General features: G+C 44.8%; 1 protein-coding gene across 2 annotated transcripts in view; it reads left to right on the top strand.

Annotated features, from left to right (window-relative positions):
• LOC133522203 (kinesin-like protein KIF19) overlaps positions 1 to 13839 on the top strand; it is a 43848-nt gene extending 30009 nt beyond the window's left edge. The window contains exons 6-16 of one of the 2 annotated variants that reach the window (XM_061857434.1): positions 643 to 884; positions 1428 to 1601; positions 1996 to 2161; positions 4238 to 4353; positions 4785 to 5072; positions 5356 to 5512; positions 6173 to 6202; positions 7685 to 7898; positions 8757 to 8886; positions 10070 to 10192; positions 10584 to 13839. In XM_061857434.1, the coding sequence (XP_061713418.1) occupies positions 643 to 884; positions 1428 to 1601; positions 1996 to 2161; positions 4238 to 4353; positions 4785 to 5072; positions 5356 to 5512; positions 6173 to 6202; positions 7685 to 7898; positions 8757 to 8886; positions 10070 to 10192; positions 10584 to 10671 (1728 nt within the window). In that variant the 3' untranslated portion in view covers positions 10672 to 13839. Of the gene's footprint in view, positions 1 to 642; positions 885 to 1427; positions 1602 to 1995; positions 2162 to 4237; positions 4354 to 4784; positions 5073 to 5355; positions 5513 to 5622; positions 5653 to 6172; positions 6203 to 7684; positions 7899 to 8756; positions 8887 to 10069; positions 10193 to 10583 lie in introns of both variants that reach the window. The other variant, XM_061857435.1, reaches the window with a different exon arrangement.
• Positions 13840 to 14295: the final 456 nt, after the last annotated feature.

Below are 14295 nucleotides of genomic sequence, written 5' to 3'. Positions count from 1 at the left end.
ACTAAGTTAGTAACAACAGGCAACATTTCCCATTTAACATCTTTAGTTTAACATTTACCATATTAGTTTTGGGTTTTTACTTTGTTACGATAAAATGTATGTATAATAAGTACAGCGAGCTGCAAAATTGCAAGAATGAATTATGAATGAATTCATTCATAAAATGATTGATTGCAGTTGGGTGTACCTAATTACACTATCTTATGACTGCGCGGCTTACGTGGGCGATGACTCGCGAATGCGACGCGGCGCGACGCGGCGCGGCGGCCCAACGGCATTCGGAGATCGCCCACGTAGGACACTTCCATAGGTATCAAAGGATTGAATTCACCCGCGCCGCGCCGCTTCGCGTTCGCGAGTTATTCGCTCAGGTAAGACACTGCCTGACATTAAATTTTTGTTGGGTTTTGATAACTTCGAAAGCGGGATAATTTTGAAAATGGCAAATATCTATAAAACCAGCAGTTCATACTTTAACAACGCTTACGCTACTGCAACGCTTACCAAGGCATCTTGATGCTTACTGTTGCTTAAGTAGAAAGTGTTTCTAGTTTAGTAGATATTTGCCATTTACAAAATTATTCGAAGTTACCGCAATGCACCTTACATCCACCCACAAATTGGATGGCATCTTTATTACAGGTAAAGATGTCATACATCGAGATCTACAACGAGAATATTCGTGACCTGCTAAACCCCGGGGCGGGGCCGCTCGAGCTGCGCGACGAGGGCGGCAGCGGCGCGCCCGTGGTAGCGGGGCTGAGCGAAGTGCGCGCCACTAGCGCCGGCCATGTTGCCGAGTTGCTAGCGCGGGGCGACCGTGCACGTACCGCCGAGGCAACGCACGCTAATGAACATTCTTCCCGAGGACACGCGCTTCTTAGGTAATTGCTTACATGATTGTTCATTAGATACTGCGTCGAAGGCGGCAGCGGAGAACTCGTTGTAGCGTGGCTAAGAGAGGTGCGCGCCGCCAGCGACATGTAGCGCGTGGGGACCAGGCGTGCACCGCCCAGGCAACGAACGCCAATGTGCACTCTTCCCGAAGTCACGCTCTCCTTAGGTAACTGTTATCAAGCTTTCTCATTAGATATCGTGAATACGGCAGCAGCGGTGCGCCCGTGGTAGCGGGGCTGAGTGAAATGCGTACCGTGCGTAGCGTTAGCCATGTCGCCGAGCTGCTAGCACGCAGAGATCGTGCGCACTCCACTTAGCGCATGCCAACAAGGACTTACACAGAGGACACGCGCTCTTTAAATATACTTATTTGATTCCAATGCCTCAAGCGGTGGTTGTGAAATTTAAGTGACTTGAAAACATTACGACTTAGGATAGCTAGGTTTATAAATACAAAGCGCTTTCACGAAACAGCCCTCGAGACCTCGAGAGGTCTAAGTGGTTATCTAATTTTCTTTATAATTCTCCAGTGTTACAGTCAGTAGTGCCGTGTCTGGCGGCGTGCAGCGCGGCCGCCTCTTCCTGATCGACCTGGCGGGCTCTGAGCGCGCTGGGTTGCGAGCGCGGCGTCTTGAGGGCGCGCATATCAACCGGTCGCTGCTGGCACTTGGAAACTGCATCATGGCGCTGTCGGGTGGAGCTAGGTAAGTCAAGTCTACCACTACACGTAAAATTTTAAAATTATTTCCTATGTTTCGGGCAGGATAACAAAGAAATACAAATGACGCGCGGGTTGCGCCCGAAAAGTCGAAGGTAGGTAAAATAGATTAAGCGATTAAGCGTTACAGCTGTATAATGGCGCTTTTCCATGATCTATGGGATGAGAGAGAGAGAGAGATAAGATGGATGGTCCTTATCTATATGAAAACCATATACATACCTAGTATATACCTACTAGTTTAGTCTATAGTTATCAAAGTCATTCTGGCAAATGCCTTATGTGAATAAGTTCAACGAGAATATATAATCACTTCTTTCTAATTATGTTTTAATTGTGTAAGGATTTCAAGACAGTGCATTGAACTGTGTTGTTTGCAGATACGTGAACTACCGTGACTCGAAGCTGACACGGCTGTTACGCGAGGTGCTAGGCGGGCGTTGCCGCACCGCAATGGTGGCGCATGTGGCCCCCGGCGGCGCGCACCGCGAGACCACGCGCTCAACACTACATTACGCGCAGCGCGCCTCCTCCATCACCAACAGGGTACGTGTGAAGTACTGCCAGGTCACGCCAGGAGGCGCATGTTGCCCTCGGCGGCATGCATCGCGAGACCACGTGCTCAACCCATCAGTGCGCTTCCTCCATCACCAACAGGGTATGAGTGAAAACGCAATCAACTCTGCACACGCATCAACAAAACAATGATTAAATAAAATTGATTGATAAACAAACAAAAAAATTATTGATCTAGGTACCGTCGTGTCGATGAAATATTCAGACACAGGGAGTTCAGACTTGTTTTTCAGGTGACTTTAAAAAATAAAAGCGGCCAAGTGCGAGTCGGACTCGCCCATGAAGGGTTCCGTACCATTTATGACGTATTAAAAAAACTACTTACTAGATCTCGTTCAAACCAATTTTCGGTGGAAGTTTGAATGGTAATGTACATCATATATTTTTTTAGGTTTATCATTCTCTTATTTTAAAAGTTACAGAGGGGGGGGGGACACATTTTACCACTTTGCAAGTATCTCTCGTACAAACTATTCACTTTAGAAAAAAATGATTTTAGAAACCTCAATATCATTTTTGAAGACCTATCCATAGATACCCCACTTCAGTTCTAAGTATGGGGAACCCTCGAAATTTATTGTTTTTTTTCTATTTTTGTATAAAAATCTTAATGCGGTTCATAGAATACATCTACTTATCAAGTTTGAACAGTATAGCTCAGATTGGTTTCGGAAAAAAGTGGCTGTGACATAATCGGACAGACAGACGGACATGACGAATCTATAAGGGTTCCGTTTTTTGCCATTTGGCTACGGAACCCTAAAAATGAATGTCGTTCTCCAGTCGCCAGTGCTATTATAATTTTAAAGCATTTTATATCCTTCGCCAATTCCTTATATACTCTGGTACTAGTATGACACGACTCGACACGAACCCTACACGTACCTATGACATTTAGGTACCTACCACGTATCTTACCATTGTCTTATACGGTATTTTAAATTGGACTCCCTCAATTTTCCTTTGTCGTATATTGGTTTTTGAAAATATGACGTAGCAGATACCCCCTATTCTGTTTATACTTTAATCAATTTTTGTGTCATTAAGTATCTATTGTTGTTTCAAGGTTTGTTAACCTTGTAGAATCCATCTACGAGTATACCTATCTGTTCTATTGAGCCTGTACCACCGTACTACATAAGTACACAGTGACTAAGTAAAAGTGCCAAGTCATCTATTCTGAGTGACGTCGTGATAGTTATGCTGGTATATTTAGGTATACCGACATGCATTTGAATGAATAAGGCTATTGACCGCTCAGTTTGTTCAGTTCGTGGTAGGCAAGTAGTACCTATTTTGGCACGAAGGAAGTCTTGAAGTTATATAGTCCTGCGGCTAGTATTAGCAAATCTACAAACTCTAGGTTAGGCATAGATAAGATAAAATAGGTAGGAAATGTAACGGTGGCTTTAAATCAGGTTTAAATGTAATCTTAAATTATCAAGGCCAAAAAATACCTATAGAAAATCAACTATCGCTTTCGTGCGTGCTCAAATTAACTATTTTGTTTACTGCTTGATGTACGTACAGTAAGTATCACAAATTGGTATCTCTTTAAATAATTTTCTGTGAAATATATGGACACAACTCTATGAAAGAGTGTGAGTGAGGTGAGAGTTTTTAAGCACCCTAAGTTATCTACAATTCTACATGTACCTTTTTAGTTCGTTCGTTCGTTACGTCTGAAGTCTGAATGTTTGTTGGTTGATTTTATTGTTCATTCTGTAATATTTATCTCTCAAGACTACAGTACGTTCTAACAGCAACACACGTAAATGACCAATTGATCATTATTAGATCTTATTTTCTTTAATATAAGATTTTCGAATGGTGATTTAATGATGTGGGTAATTTTGCGCAATAACTAACGAAACTAAGAAATCTATAGGGGTTATTATATCTATGCATTCTGCTGAAAGGGACAGAGAACAGTAAGACAGCAGAAAGTAACCATCGACCGGATAGATTTAATAACCCCTTATAGTTACGTGTTTTGAAGTTTTCATGTGGTTTGTTGGAGTTTTGTTTGCATATATTTTTTTGCAGGTGGAAAGAGAGTTGGTTGCGATGCCGATGCACCTGTCCCAGTACCGGTCCGTCATTAACGACCTGCGCGATGAGATCGCCAGGCTGAAGCTCAAGATGAAAGATGACCGCTCAAGGTAAGGGCCATGGAAACCTACTTAAAAATTATGTACTAAGATGCAATGTCGTGCTACCTGGAAAGTAAGGTCTACTTTTCCTACCTGGGTTGGAATAGGCAGGTTAGACAGGCAAAACAATGCGTCGGTTTATACTGAGGTGCTGCAATCAGTACAGTATCCCTTTGCTATACTTAATGCCTTTTTATAAACGCCTGTAACAAATGAAATAGAAAAGGGACTCCCGTGTGTATGTACAAGTTACAGGCGTTCACAATTCCGCCCCTGACGTTGATAGGGCTTAAGTATATAAGTAGGTGGGTCAACCCTACGTTAATCCTTAATGAGCTTAAGCTTAATCTAACGCATTTAAAATGATTGCCTTTTATCAATAAAAATCTGCATCTATGCAGATAGCAATTACCTATGCAATAAAATTTTAATTTAACTAGCATAAGAACAATAGAAGAACAGCAGCAGATCGCAGCAGAAGTGTCCCAGCAGGAGACTGAAGAAAGCGCTGCCCACTTGAAGTCCCTCCGCGAAGCCATCGTCTCCACGTTCAAGCAGCAGATGCGGCTGCGGCGGCGGCTCATGGAGCTGGACAGCCATCTTCTGGGGTTAGCGTTGGATGCGGAGAGACAGCATGCCGCGATATCGCATTGGGAGGCGCGGTTCAACCGCCTTTACAAGCCCATCAACATGCCCAGCTCAAGGCTCAGCACACATCAGAGTTACAGGTACTTACATATTTAAGGCTCTATGGACTAAGCCATAGTTCATATATTCCAGTAGTAGATGAGGCTTCGGAGGCGACTCATGAAGTTGGACAGCCATCTACGGGGGCTGGCGTTAGACGCAGTTCAGCCGCCTTTACAAGCCCATTTACATTATTTCAGTTAAAGTATCTATATTGTAAAGGTTGGCAGGCAATTTTACGGTACCCCATTTCCTATCGAATCTTGATAACCGAGGTAGGTAGGAATATCAAACAAATCTATATTATTTCCATATCCTTTTTAGAGGCGGCACGGGCTCGAGTACGAGCAGTACAGTGGGCAACGAGCGCGCGGAGGCCGAGGTTGCCGTGGAGCAGGCGTGGGCGGAGCTGGCGGCCGTGGAGCGCGAGCAGGAGACGGCGCGCAGCGAGCGCGCGCGCGTCGAGCGCCAGCTGGAGCAGGTGCGGCTGCGCGGCGCGCAGCTCGAGCAGGTACCCGCTCCATGTGTCTACACTCGCTTTAATAACAGCGTGGAAGGCGACCAACTAGCGCCAAGCGCCAGCTGGAGCAGGTGCGGCTGCGTGGCGCGCAGCTCGAGCAGGTACCCGCTCCATGTGTCTACACTCGCTTTAATAACAGCGTGGAAGGCGACCAACTAGCGCCAAGCGCCAGCTGGAGCAGGTGCGGCTGCGTGGCGCGCAGCTCGAGCAGGTACCCGCTCCATGTGTCTACACTCGCTTTAATAACCGCGTGGAAGGCGACCAACTAGCGCCAAGCGCCAGCTGGAGCAGGTGCGGCTGCGTGGCGCGCAGCTCGAGCAAGTACCCGCTCCATGTGTCTACACTCGCTTTAATAACCGCGTGGAAGGCGACCAACTAGCGCCAAGCGCCAGCTGGAGCAGGTGCGGCTGCGTGGCGCGCAGCTCGAGCAAGTACCCGCTCCATGTGTCTACACTCGCTTTAATAACCGCGTGGAAGGCGACCAACTAGCGCCAAGCGCCAGCTGGAGCAGGTGCGGCTGCGCGGCGCGCAGCTCGAGCAGGTACCCGCTCCATGTGTCTACACTCGCTTTAATAACCGCGTGGAAGGCGACCAACTAGCGCCAAGCGCCAGCTGGAGCAGGTGCGGCTGCGTGGCGCGCAGCTCGAGCAGGTACCCGCTCCATGTGTCTACACTCGCTTTAATAACCGCGTGGAAGGCGACCAACTAGCGCCAAGCGCCAGCTGGAGCAGGTGCGGCTGCGCGGCGCGCAGCTCGAGCAGGTACCCGCTCCATGTGTCTACACTCGCTTTAATAACCGCGTGGAAGGCGATCAACTAGCGCCAAGCGCCAGCTGGAGCAGGTGCGGCTGCGCGGCGCGCAGCTCGAGCAGGAACCGCTCCATGTGTCTACACTCGCTTTAATAACCGCGTGGAAGGCGACCAACTAGCGCCAAGCGCCAGCTGGAGCAGGTGCGGCTGCGCGGCGCGCAGCTCGAGCAGGTACCCGCTCCATGTGTCTACACTCGCTTTAATAACCGCGTCGACGGCGACCAACTAGCGCCAAGCGCCAGCTGGAGCAGGTGCGGCTGCGCGCCGCGCAGCTCGAGCAGGTACCCGCTCCATGTGTCTACACTCGCTTTAATAACCGCGTGGAAGGCGACCAACTAGCGCCAAGCGCCAGCTGGAGCAGGTGCGGCTGCGCGGCGCGCAGCTCGAGCAGGTACCCGCTCCATGTGTCTACACTCGCTTTAATAACCGCGTGGAAGGCGACCAACTAGCGCCAAGCGCCAGCTGGAGCAGGTGCGGCTGCGCGGCGCGCAGCTCGAGCAGGTACCCGCTCCATGTGTCTACACTCGCTTTAATAACCGCGTGGAAGGCGACCAACTAGCGCCAAGCGCCAGCTGGAGCAGGTGCGGCTGCGCGGCGCGCAGCTCGAGCAGGTACCCGCTCCATGTGTCTACACTCGCTTTAATAACCGCGTCGACGGCGACCAACTAGCGCCAAGCGCCAGCTGGAGCAGGTGCGGCTGCGCGGCGCGCAGCTCGAGCAGGTACCCGCTCCATGTGTCTACACTCGCTTTAATAACCGCGTGGAAGGCGACCAACTAGCGCCAAGCGCCAGCTGGAGCAGGTGCGGCTGCGTGGCGCGCAGCTCGAGCAAGTACCCGCTCCATGTGTCTACACTCGCTTTAATAACCGCGTGGAAGGCGACCAACTAGCGCCAAGCGCCAGCTGGAGCAGGTGCGGCTGCGTGGCGCGCAGCTGGAGCAGGTACCCGCTCCATGTGTCTACACTCGCTTTAATAACCGCGTGGAAGGCGACCAACTACCAATTAGCGCCGAGTGCTAGCTGAAGTCAACATGACTGTGCAGCGTACAACTGGAGTAGGTTGTATAAATTCTACCTACAGAGTCACGGAGTAGGTAATGGAGCGCGCACTAGACGTGCGTGAGTCGTGCGTCATCGTCAGGTGGAACGAAAATGCAGCTACCTGCGCGGAACTTAGTAACGGAGCGCAAAAGCGCATGTGAGTTGCAGTAGCTGTAGTGATTAGAGTGTTTGTTTGCCTCCGAAAAAAACGCGCAACTAGTGTGTACATGTGTGTATACACAGAGTGTCGTTGATTAAAATTAAAATAAACCTTTGTTTGATAGGAGCTGCCTGCTCGCATCAGCAGCGGTCCGGAGCGCGAAGTCCTAGCCCTTGTGTGCCGCGTGCACGAACTGGAAGCCGACAAACTAGCGCTACAGGGCGAGCGCGCCGCCCGTGCCCACGAACTGAGGAGGAGAGACCTAGCGTTGCAGAGGAGAGACGCGCAGCGGAGACTGTCCGACGAGATCATCACTCGCCAGCGACGAACTCTTGAAGGTATTGTGACGATACACGAGCTCCCGTTGCAAGAATAGCGCACGGACCTACTAAGGGGGAGAATCTTGCGCTGCAGAGGTAAGACGTGTAATGGAGATCGCCGCTGTCGGGCGATGATCTCCAACCTCCAGGTTGTCTCCAACCTCGTATTATAGGGCGAGCGAGCCCAGCGAGTCCATGAACTGAGGAGAAGATCTAGCGTTCCAGAGGAGAGATGCGCAGCGGAGATTATCTTACAAGATCATCACTCGCCAGCAACCAGCGCTTGAAGGTATCGCATGATAGACAGACCGCATGGGCCCAATAAATGAGGATTGAGGAGAGACCATTTGATGCAGATCGACGAGATCATCATACGCCAGGCTTAATCGTTCAACTATAACTTGAACGCTTAATTATAGTGCGACCGGTTGAAGTCAACAATTTGCCCATAGATTGAGGCTGAGGGGCGAGAACTCACTTTACATCAACTAACAGGGACATGCAGTGTACCTACCTACTCGTCGGCGAGATCAACATGCCCTAGTAGATCATATTCATACCTAATATGTTTCTCATTAGATTTTTTTATAAATATTGTGAATCATACGATATACAACATTGTGGTTTTTGTAAATCCTTAGTAAATAAGATATGATTAATGAGAGATGACTACTTTTACTTTGTCCAAATAAGCACTTACCAGTAGCAGCGTGCCAACAATGTTTAGTCGGTAAGCCGAAGTTTATTTGGCTGGCCATATATTTGGGATTTCTAGAATAAAGTTTTCAGATGTCTCCAAATGGGCAAGCCAGTGGAAATCGAGTTCTATGGACGCTCCGCCACTGGGCCTACACTTACTCTTCATATTATTTACAGAGATGGGTATAGCGGTCCCACCAGAATTGGGACAATTGTACGAGCTGTACCAGCAAGAAATCCACGCCTCCACCTACACGGAGAGCAATGATGTCTATGCGCAGCACCGGTTGCCGCCTATCTCTACTAGGTGAGTACTTATTCTTTCTACAGTGATTTAAACTACACGGGTAAAGCATGGCTCATAGAGCTGTCTGTGACCGTTGTACGATCTATGCTAGCACCAGCTGTCCCGGTTGCTAACATCCCCATTACGAATAAACAGCCTTAGTCACTTTTTACTTTAGCATGCTGAGGTGTATGGCCGAGCATCTTAACAGCCTGCTACTTAAATATTGGGTTGCTGTTACGTTAGGAAGGGACAAGTAGCCCTAAAAGTCGGGGTATTTTGTAAGTGTTTTGATGTTCTTTTGTTTATTGTGTCTTTAATCTAGTTTTTGAGTTTTATTTAATTGTTTTTCTTTGCGTACACTAACCCTTAGGCTATAAAGATACATTCTACTAACACATCTAAGGGTTATGTCGATCTGTAGTTTTTTTTTCTACGAGTCATCTAAAATAAAATAAAATTACTATAACCAAAAAAAAAATGAAAATTGGTAAATATCTTAACAAAAATTTAGACATAAACGCGCGACTCGCGCCCGCGCCCGTTTAGGCTATGAAAGTGTGGCGGCACGTGATTGGTAATTATTTTTTATAGTTGACTACAGCGTATCGAAAGGAATCTTAAAGTTGAGTGGGAGCCCATTCGTGAAAAGTACACAATTCTAGTTTGGTATACGAAGTCTTAATTCAACCATTAAAATTGACGAGTAGATAAATAAAATAAGACATCTAGGTAGAACCCTAAACGCAAAAAAAATACGAAAATGTTTCTTCACATAGTAAAAAAACAGTTTTTAACCGGTTAACCGGTTTTGGGGTATTTTTTTCGGGTAGAACCGGTTTTCAATTTGGTCCGTTTTTTTACATTTCCTAGTATGCACCAATACGACGAATTCGTTCAATAGTCGACATTTAGTAACGTTACAATAAGATGAGTACACGCACCCAAAATTGTAACCACCTTTTTCAGTCTCAGGCAGTAACCAAGCGTCAGAGCTAGATTCTAATTACAGTTTTTAATCATTTGCATTTTATGAACCAAACGTTGCGTGCTGCTATAGAGGTTTTCTTTTTTGTGTGTACGATACAGGTACTAGGTAATATAATATACCTTGATTGTAAAATTTCCAAATTGGTTGGCACATGCCTGCTTTACTCGTATTTGTCCGTTCTTATCTTCCGAGTCACCCGATGTTTGTGTACAGCATGTCAGAGCTGACGTGGTCGGAGAGCTCCTCGGGTTCAAGTTCGGGCTCGGGCGGCCCGCTGGCGCTCGATCACCGCCTGCCGCGCCTCGTGCCCACGCCGCGCCCCAGGACCAGGTACAGGTATGTTGTCTCATGTGACCCGTAGCCTGATGTTTGTATACAGCATGTTGGAGCTGGTCGGAGAGCTCCTCGTAATATTTTCTAACTTGCATTCGTAGACTGAGTAAGTGCAATGAGTATGAAGTTTTGTCTCAGGCGATGCCGCTTGACACAATTCTTCCTTAGGTCAAACAAAGCTGATTTGGCCCGGTAGCGACCGACGAGATAGTACCGTGCCTACCCCTCAAAAAAGGGGGGGGGAAAGGGTCGGCTCCCCAGGTCCAATTTATGGTATATTTCTTCCTGCTCTTAGCAACTAAGTGCTAGTTATATATCATTTTCAGATAATATAGGAAATAAAACATTACATTCATACTTTTAAAACGCCAACAATATCCCTGTGTGTCCTCAGTCAAGCGAGCGCGGTGACCATGAAGCGGTATTCCAGCGACGACAGCCTCGTGATGGTGGCTCCCCGCGCCGCGGACCCCGCGCCCTGACTCTTCGACTAACTTCTGCGGATTTCAACCAGTTTTCGAGTCCCGAGAAACCATACATGTTGGTATGTTAAACAAGTCGATTGTATTGATTCAAATACTGTATGTAATGTATTGTATGATTGTATTGATTGTATTCAAATGTATCGATATCAATGAAATCATCAGGCTCCAACAAAAATTCTAGGTGATATCTGAAATGCTCGTAATTTTTTGAGATATGTATGAATTGAGCATGAATATTTTTATTTATTGGGCTAGATATCGAACGCTGCGCCCATCTCAATAAGGGTTTTCTGACGAGGTTTCTGGCATTAGAATGGGCAGTTGAAATTAGTTGTCCGGTTATGAACCGATAAAGATAATTTAAGCTGGGAGGTAGATAAGGGTTAAAATAACTGTAAAATCTGAAGTTTAAAGTTTGTACATCTCCATCTGCATCGGTTTATTTACGTAGTATAATATACGTTGTGCGAGCAAAACCGCTGGCTCTTTCGCAATTTCGTTCTTCGAATTTCGCAGTAGTACCCTAGATTTTCTCGATGTTTAGACCGAATTGTAATTGACGTCCTGGGGGCCTACCGCGAAACCCGAAATTCGCAAATTGTGGGGATCTTTCTGTTTTACTCTCACTAAGGCCTAATTAGAGTAACAGAGAAAAATGCCCTCAATTGACGAACTTTGATTTTCGCGGTTATAGCCCAGGTGTATCGTGAATATGAACGCTAGATTTGTAAACTTTAGTTAATGTTCAGTACGGATAAGATGATCGAACTTGTCTGCGTGCCAGCGTGATAGTGACAAGTGTTTGTTTCTTTCAATCACATGGGGTTAAAAAGTCACGTTTATTTTATCACGTGGACAACGTCATTTATCATACGCCTGCCGGTCGTATTATACTATTAATTTAAAATTATATACATATTTGGTTACTACTTAACTTTGCCAACAGCACTACTTGTTGGCAAATATTTAATTGCGTCAGCTTAAATGTGTCACATAGTTAAATATTTTATTATCTTAATCTGTATTCATTTCGTAGGAGTTAATTTCTATTTGTATATGAGGCTAATAATGATGTGACTCACTGTCTTCGTAAAAACATTTACTTACTTAAAGCCCTTGTAACAAGTATACAGTGAGACTTGAATTCGAGAGACACCCACGGGCAGTATCTGGGCTATAACCGCGAAAATAGAAGCTCGTCAATTGCGAGCAATTTTCTCTTCACTCTAATTAAGTCTTAGTTCTCGAGAGTAAAGGAGAAAGATCCCGCAATTTGCGAATTTTGGTTTTCACGGTGCCCCCCTGGTTCGAATTTACTAATGAAAAAGTAAAGAAAATAAATAGAGCGACGAAGTGCTCTAAAGGCTTTTTGATCTAGTTTGTTTGTCAATTGAAATCTACTTTATTGTATACTTGGAATAGAGGTGCCGGCCATGCAAGCTCTTAGTAATAGATTTACGTTTATACCTAACCCTCTCATTTTCGAGAAATGGGCTGCGGGGACTCCGCGAGAATCCCTGTCACACTTCTAAAGCTGTCATACCCCAGTTAGGCTATTTTAAACGACTAAAAAATATTTTGTACTTACTTCATCCGTGCCACTTGGTTTTCCTCGTTACATGTAATCGAGGAATTGTAAAAGTTTATTAACTTGTACCAAAGACAACTTGAAATAGAGGTGGATTGACAAAGAAAACTTTGTAGTCACAGTAAATTTACTGCCATCTTTCGACACATGAATAAAACTTTTAGAACGCCTTTTGACTCTTAATTTACTGTGGCTACAAAGTTTTCGTTGACAATCCACGTCTATTAAAAAAATATATTTTGCTTGTACCTAGATATACGTATGAATACCTATATGTTTAATACTTAGCTAAAGCCCCTCTTTTATGTATGTGTGAGTTGTTCGGGTAAACGTTACAAATTTGTAATATAACATATTTGCAGAATTATTATTTATTTTACTAATTGGCAGTTGAATTTAAAATCTATAGTGAAGGAAGTATGGTTGAATTTCTTTTGTTTTGAGTTCGAACGAAATAAAATACATGCGGTTCTATTCAAATTAGAAATGGTTTAAAATACATTGATGTAATGTACTAATACATAGATTTATTGTAAAATAAAAAATAATTAAAGTTACTTACAATTAAGAGAATCCATAACCATCATCTAAATCCACTGCGCAGGCTTCGTCAAAAGCATAGGTACTAAACATAATCCGCAACAAACTTCGTCCAATCTACATAAGTGATAATCCGCCACAGGCTTCATCGTAAATGTAGGTACAAAATAAAATCCGCAACAAGATTTGTCCAAAAACCTAACACTACCTATGCCTCCCTGTTAATCCCCGAGACGACTCGTACCCAGCGCAAAAGTTCCAAAAATATTGGCCGCATTACCGCGCTGTACTGCCAGCGATATTTGCTGGATTAGGTATGAGCCAGAACGGGGACCCAAACCTCGCTCTCTTAACCGCAGCCCCGGATTTTTAATAAAGGTTTAATGTACTAATTACATCAATGTATAGGTAGAACCGTGAACCTGAGGAGGTGAATGTGTTTTTTGTAAACTGTACACAGCAACATTCAAAGGGGGCTTTATGTAAAGAGCTTACCTCTATCTTCCTTCCATGCATTACACATATAAGCTGTAGGCATTTAAGTTACAAAGTTGTTCCTATTTATTTGTTGTGTACGTTACGTAGGTATAGTAGGCGAAAAATAAAGTGAGCCGATGAATGATATCGCTTTATAATAGGACAATAAAACAATTAACTCCCGGTATTGCTTACGTTCCTACTTGGACTAAACAATCTTGATCCCACTTTTATAAATTGAATTTATATGTTTTACAAGCATTCCAATTTCAACATTTGAAGTCCTTTGCTTAAAAAAATAAAATATGCAAAGAAACGTTAATTTCAAAGTAAAGCCAATTTGTATTGAAAACAAGTTTCATTTACCTAATAACGTCTCAATATTATCCCAGAAACACAAAGTATCATAACTAGTTGTTCCCGCTATATGGACGAGACGTGCGGCAAACCACTTCTCACCACTTTTATTCGTAAGATAAAGTTTTATAACCAATCGGCTCAATTTATATTTCGGCTATACGTTTTGCTAGGTTTATTTTAATAAATGTTGTTTAAATGTATTCTGTAGTGTTTGTCTTCATTGTATTGATTAAACAACTGACACTTCCCGTAGGTAGATTAATTACTAAGACCTAGGACTAGGACTTACGTCAAAGTATTAACATTCTGTTACGTGTTTGATATAAATGATAATTTATTTTAGTATGTACCTGCTTATTTAAAACACACGCTATCATTATCATTATGATAAATGATAATTGACGAAGGCAACTGTCTTTCTGTCTTGGTTTTCTCGTGTGAAGTAGTTATATTTTGTTTTTGAGGCTACTACGTCAAGTTACATATGCCTTAACCCTTTTAACGCCACGTCTATCGTATGCGGCGCGTCATCAAGAACCTTGTCGGGATGCATGAAGGTTGATTCTGGGCTGTAGCTGCACGCTTTGTTGACGTCTTTGTTGGTTAAAGGATTCATAAAATCAAGCGGCCATGCCGTGGGCGTAGGCAGGTACAGG

This window comes from Cydia pomonella, chromosome 10, assembly GCF_033807575.1.
Source record: "Cydia pomonella isolate Wapato2018A chromosome 10, ilCydPomo1, whole genome shotgun sequence".
In the NCBI taxonomy this organism is placed as follows: Eukaryota; Metazoa; Arthropoda; class Insecta; order Lepidoptera; family Tortricidae; genus Cydia; species Cydia pomonella.
Note: the sequence above shows the minus strand (reverse complement) of the source record. Positions and strands in the feature narration are given on the sequence as shown.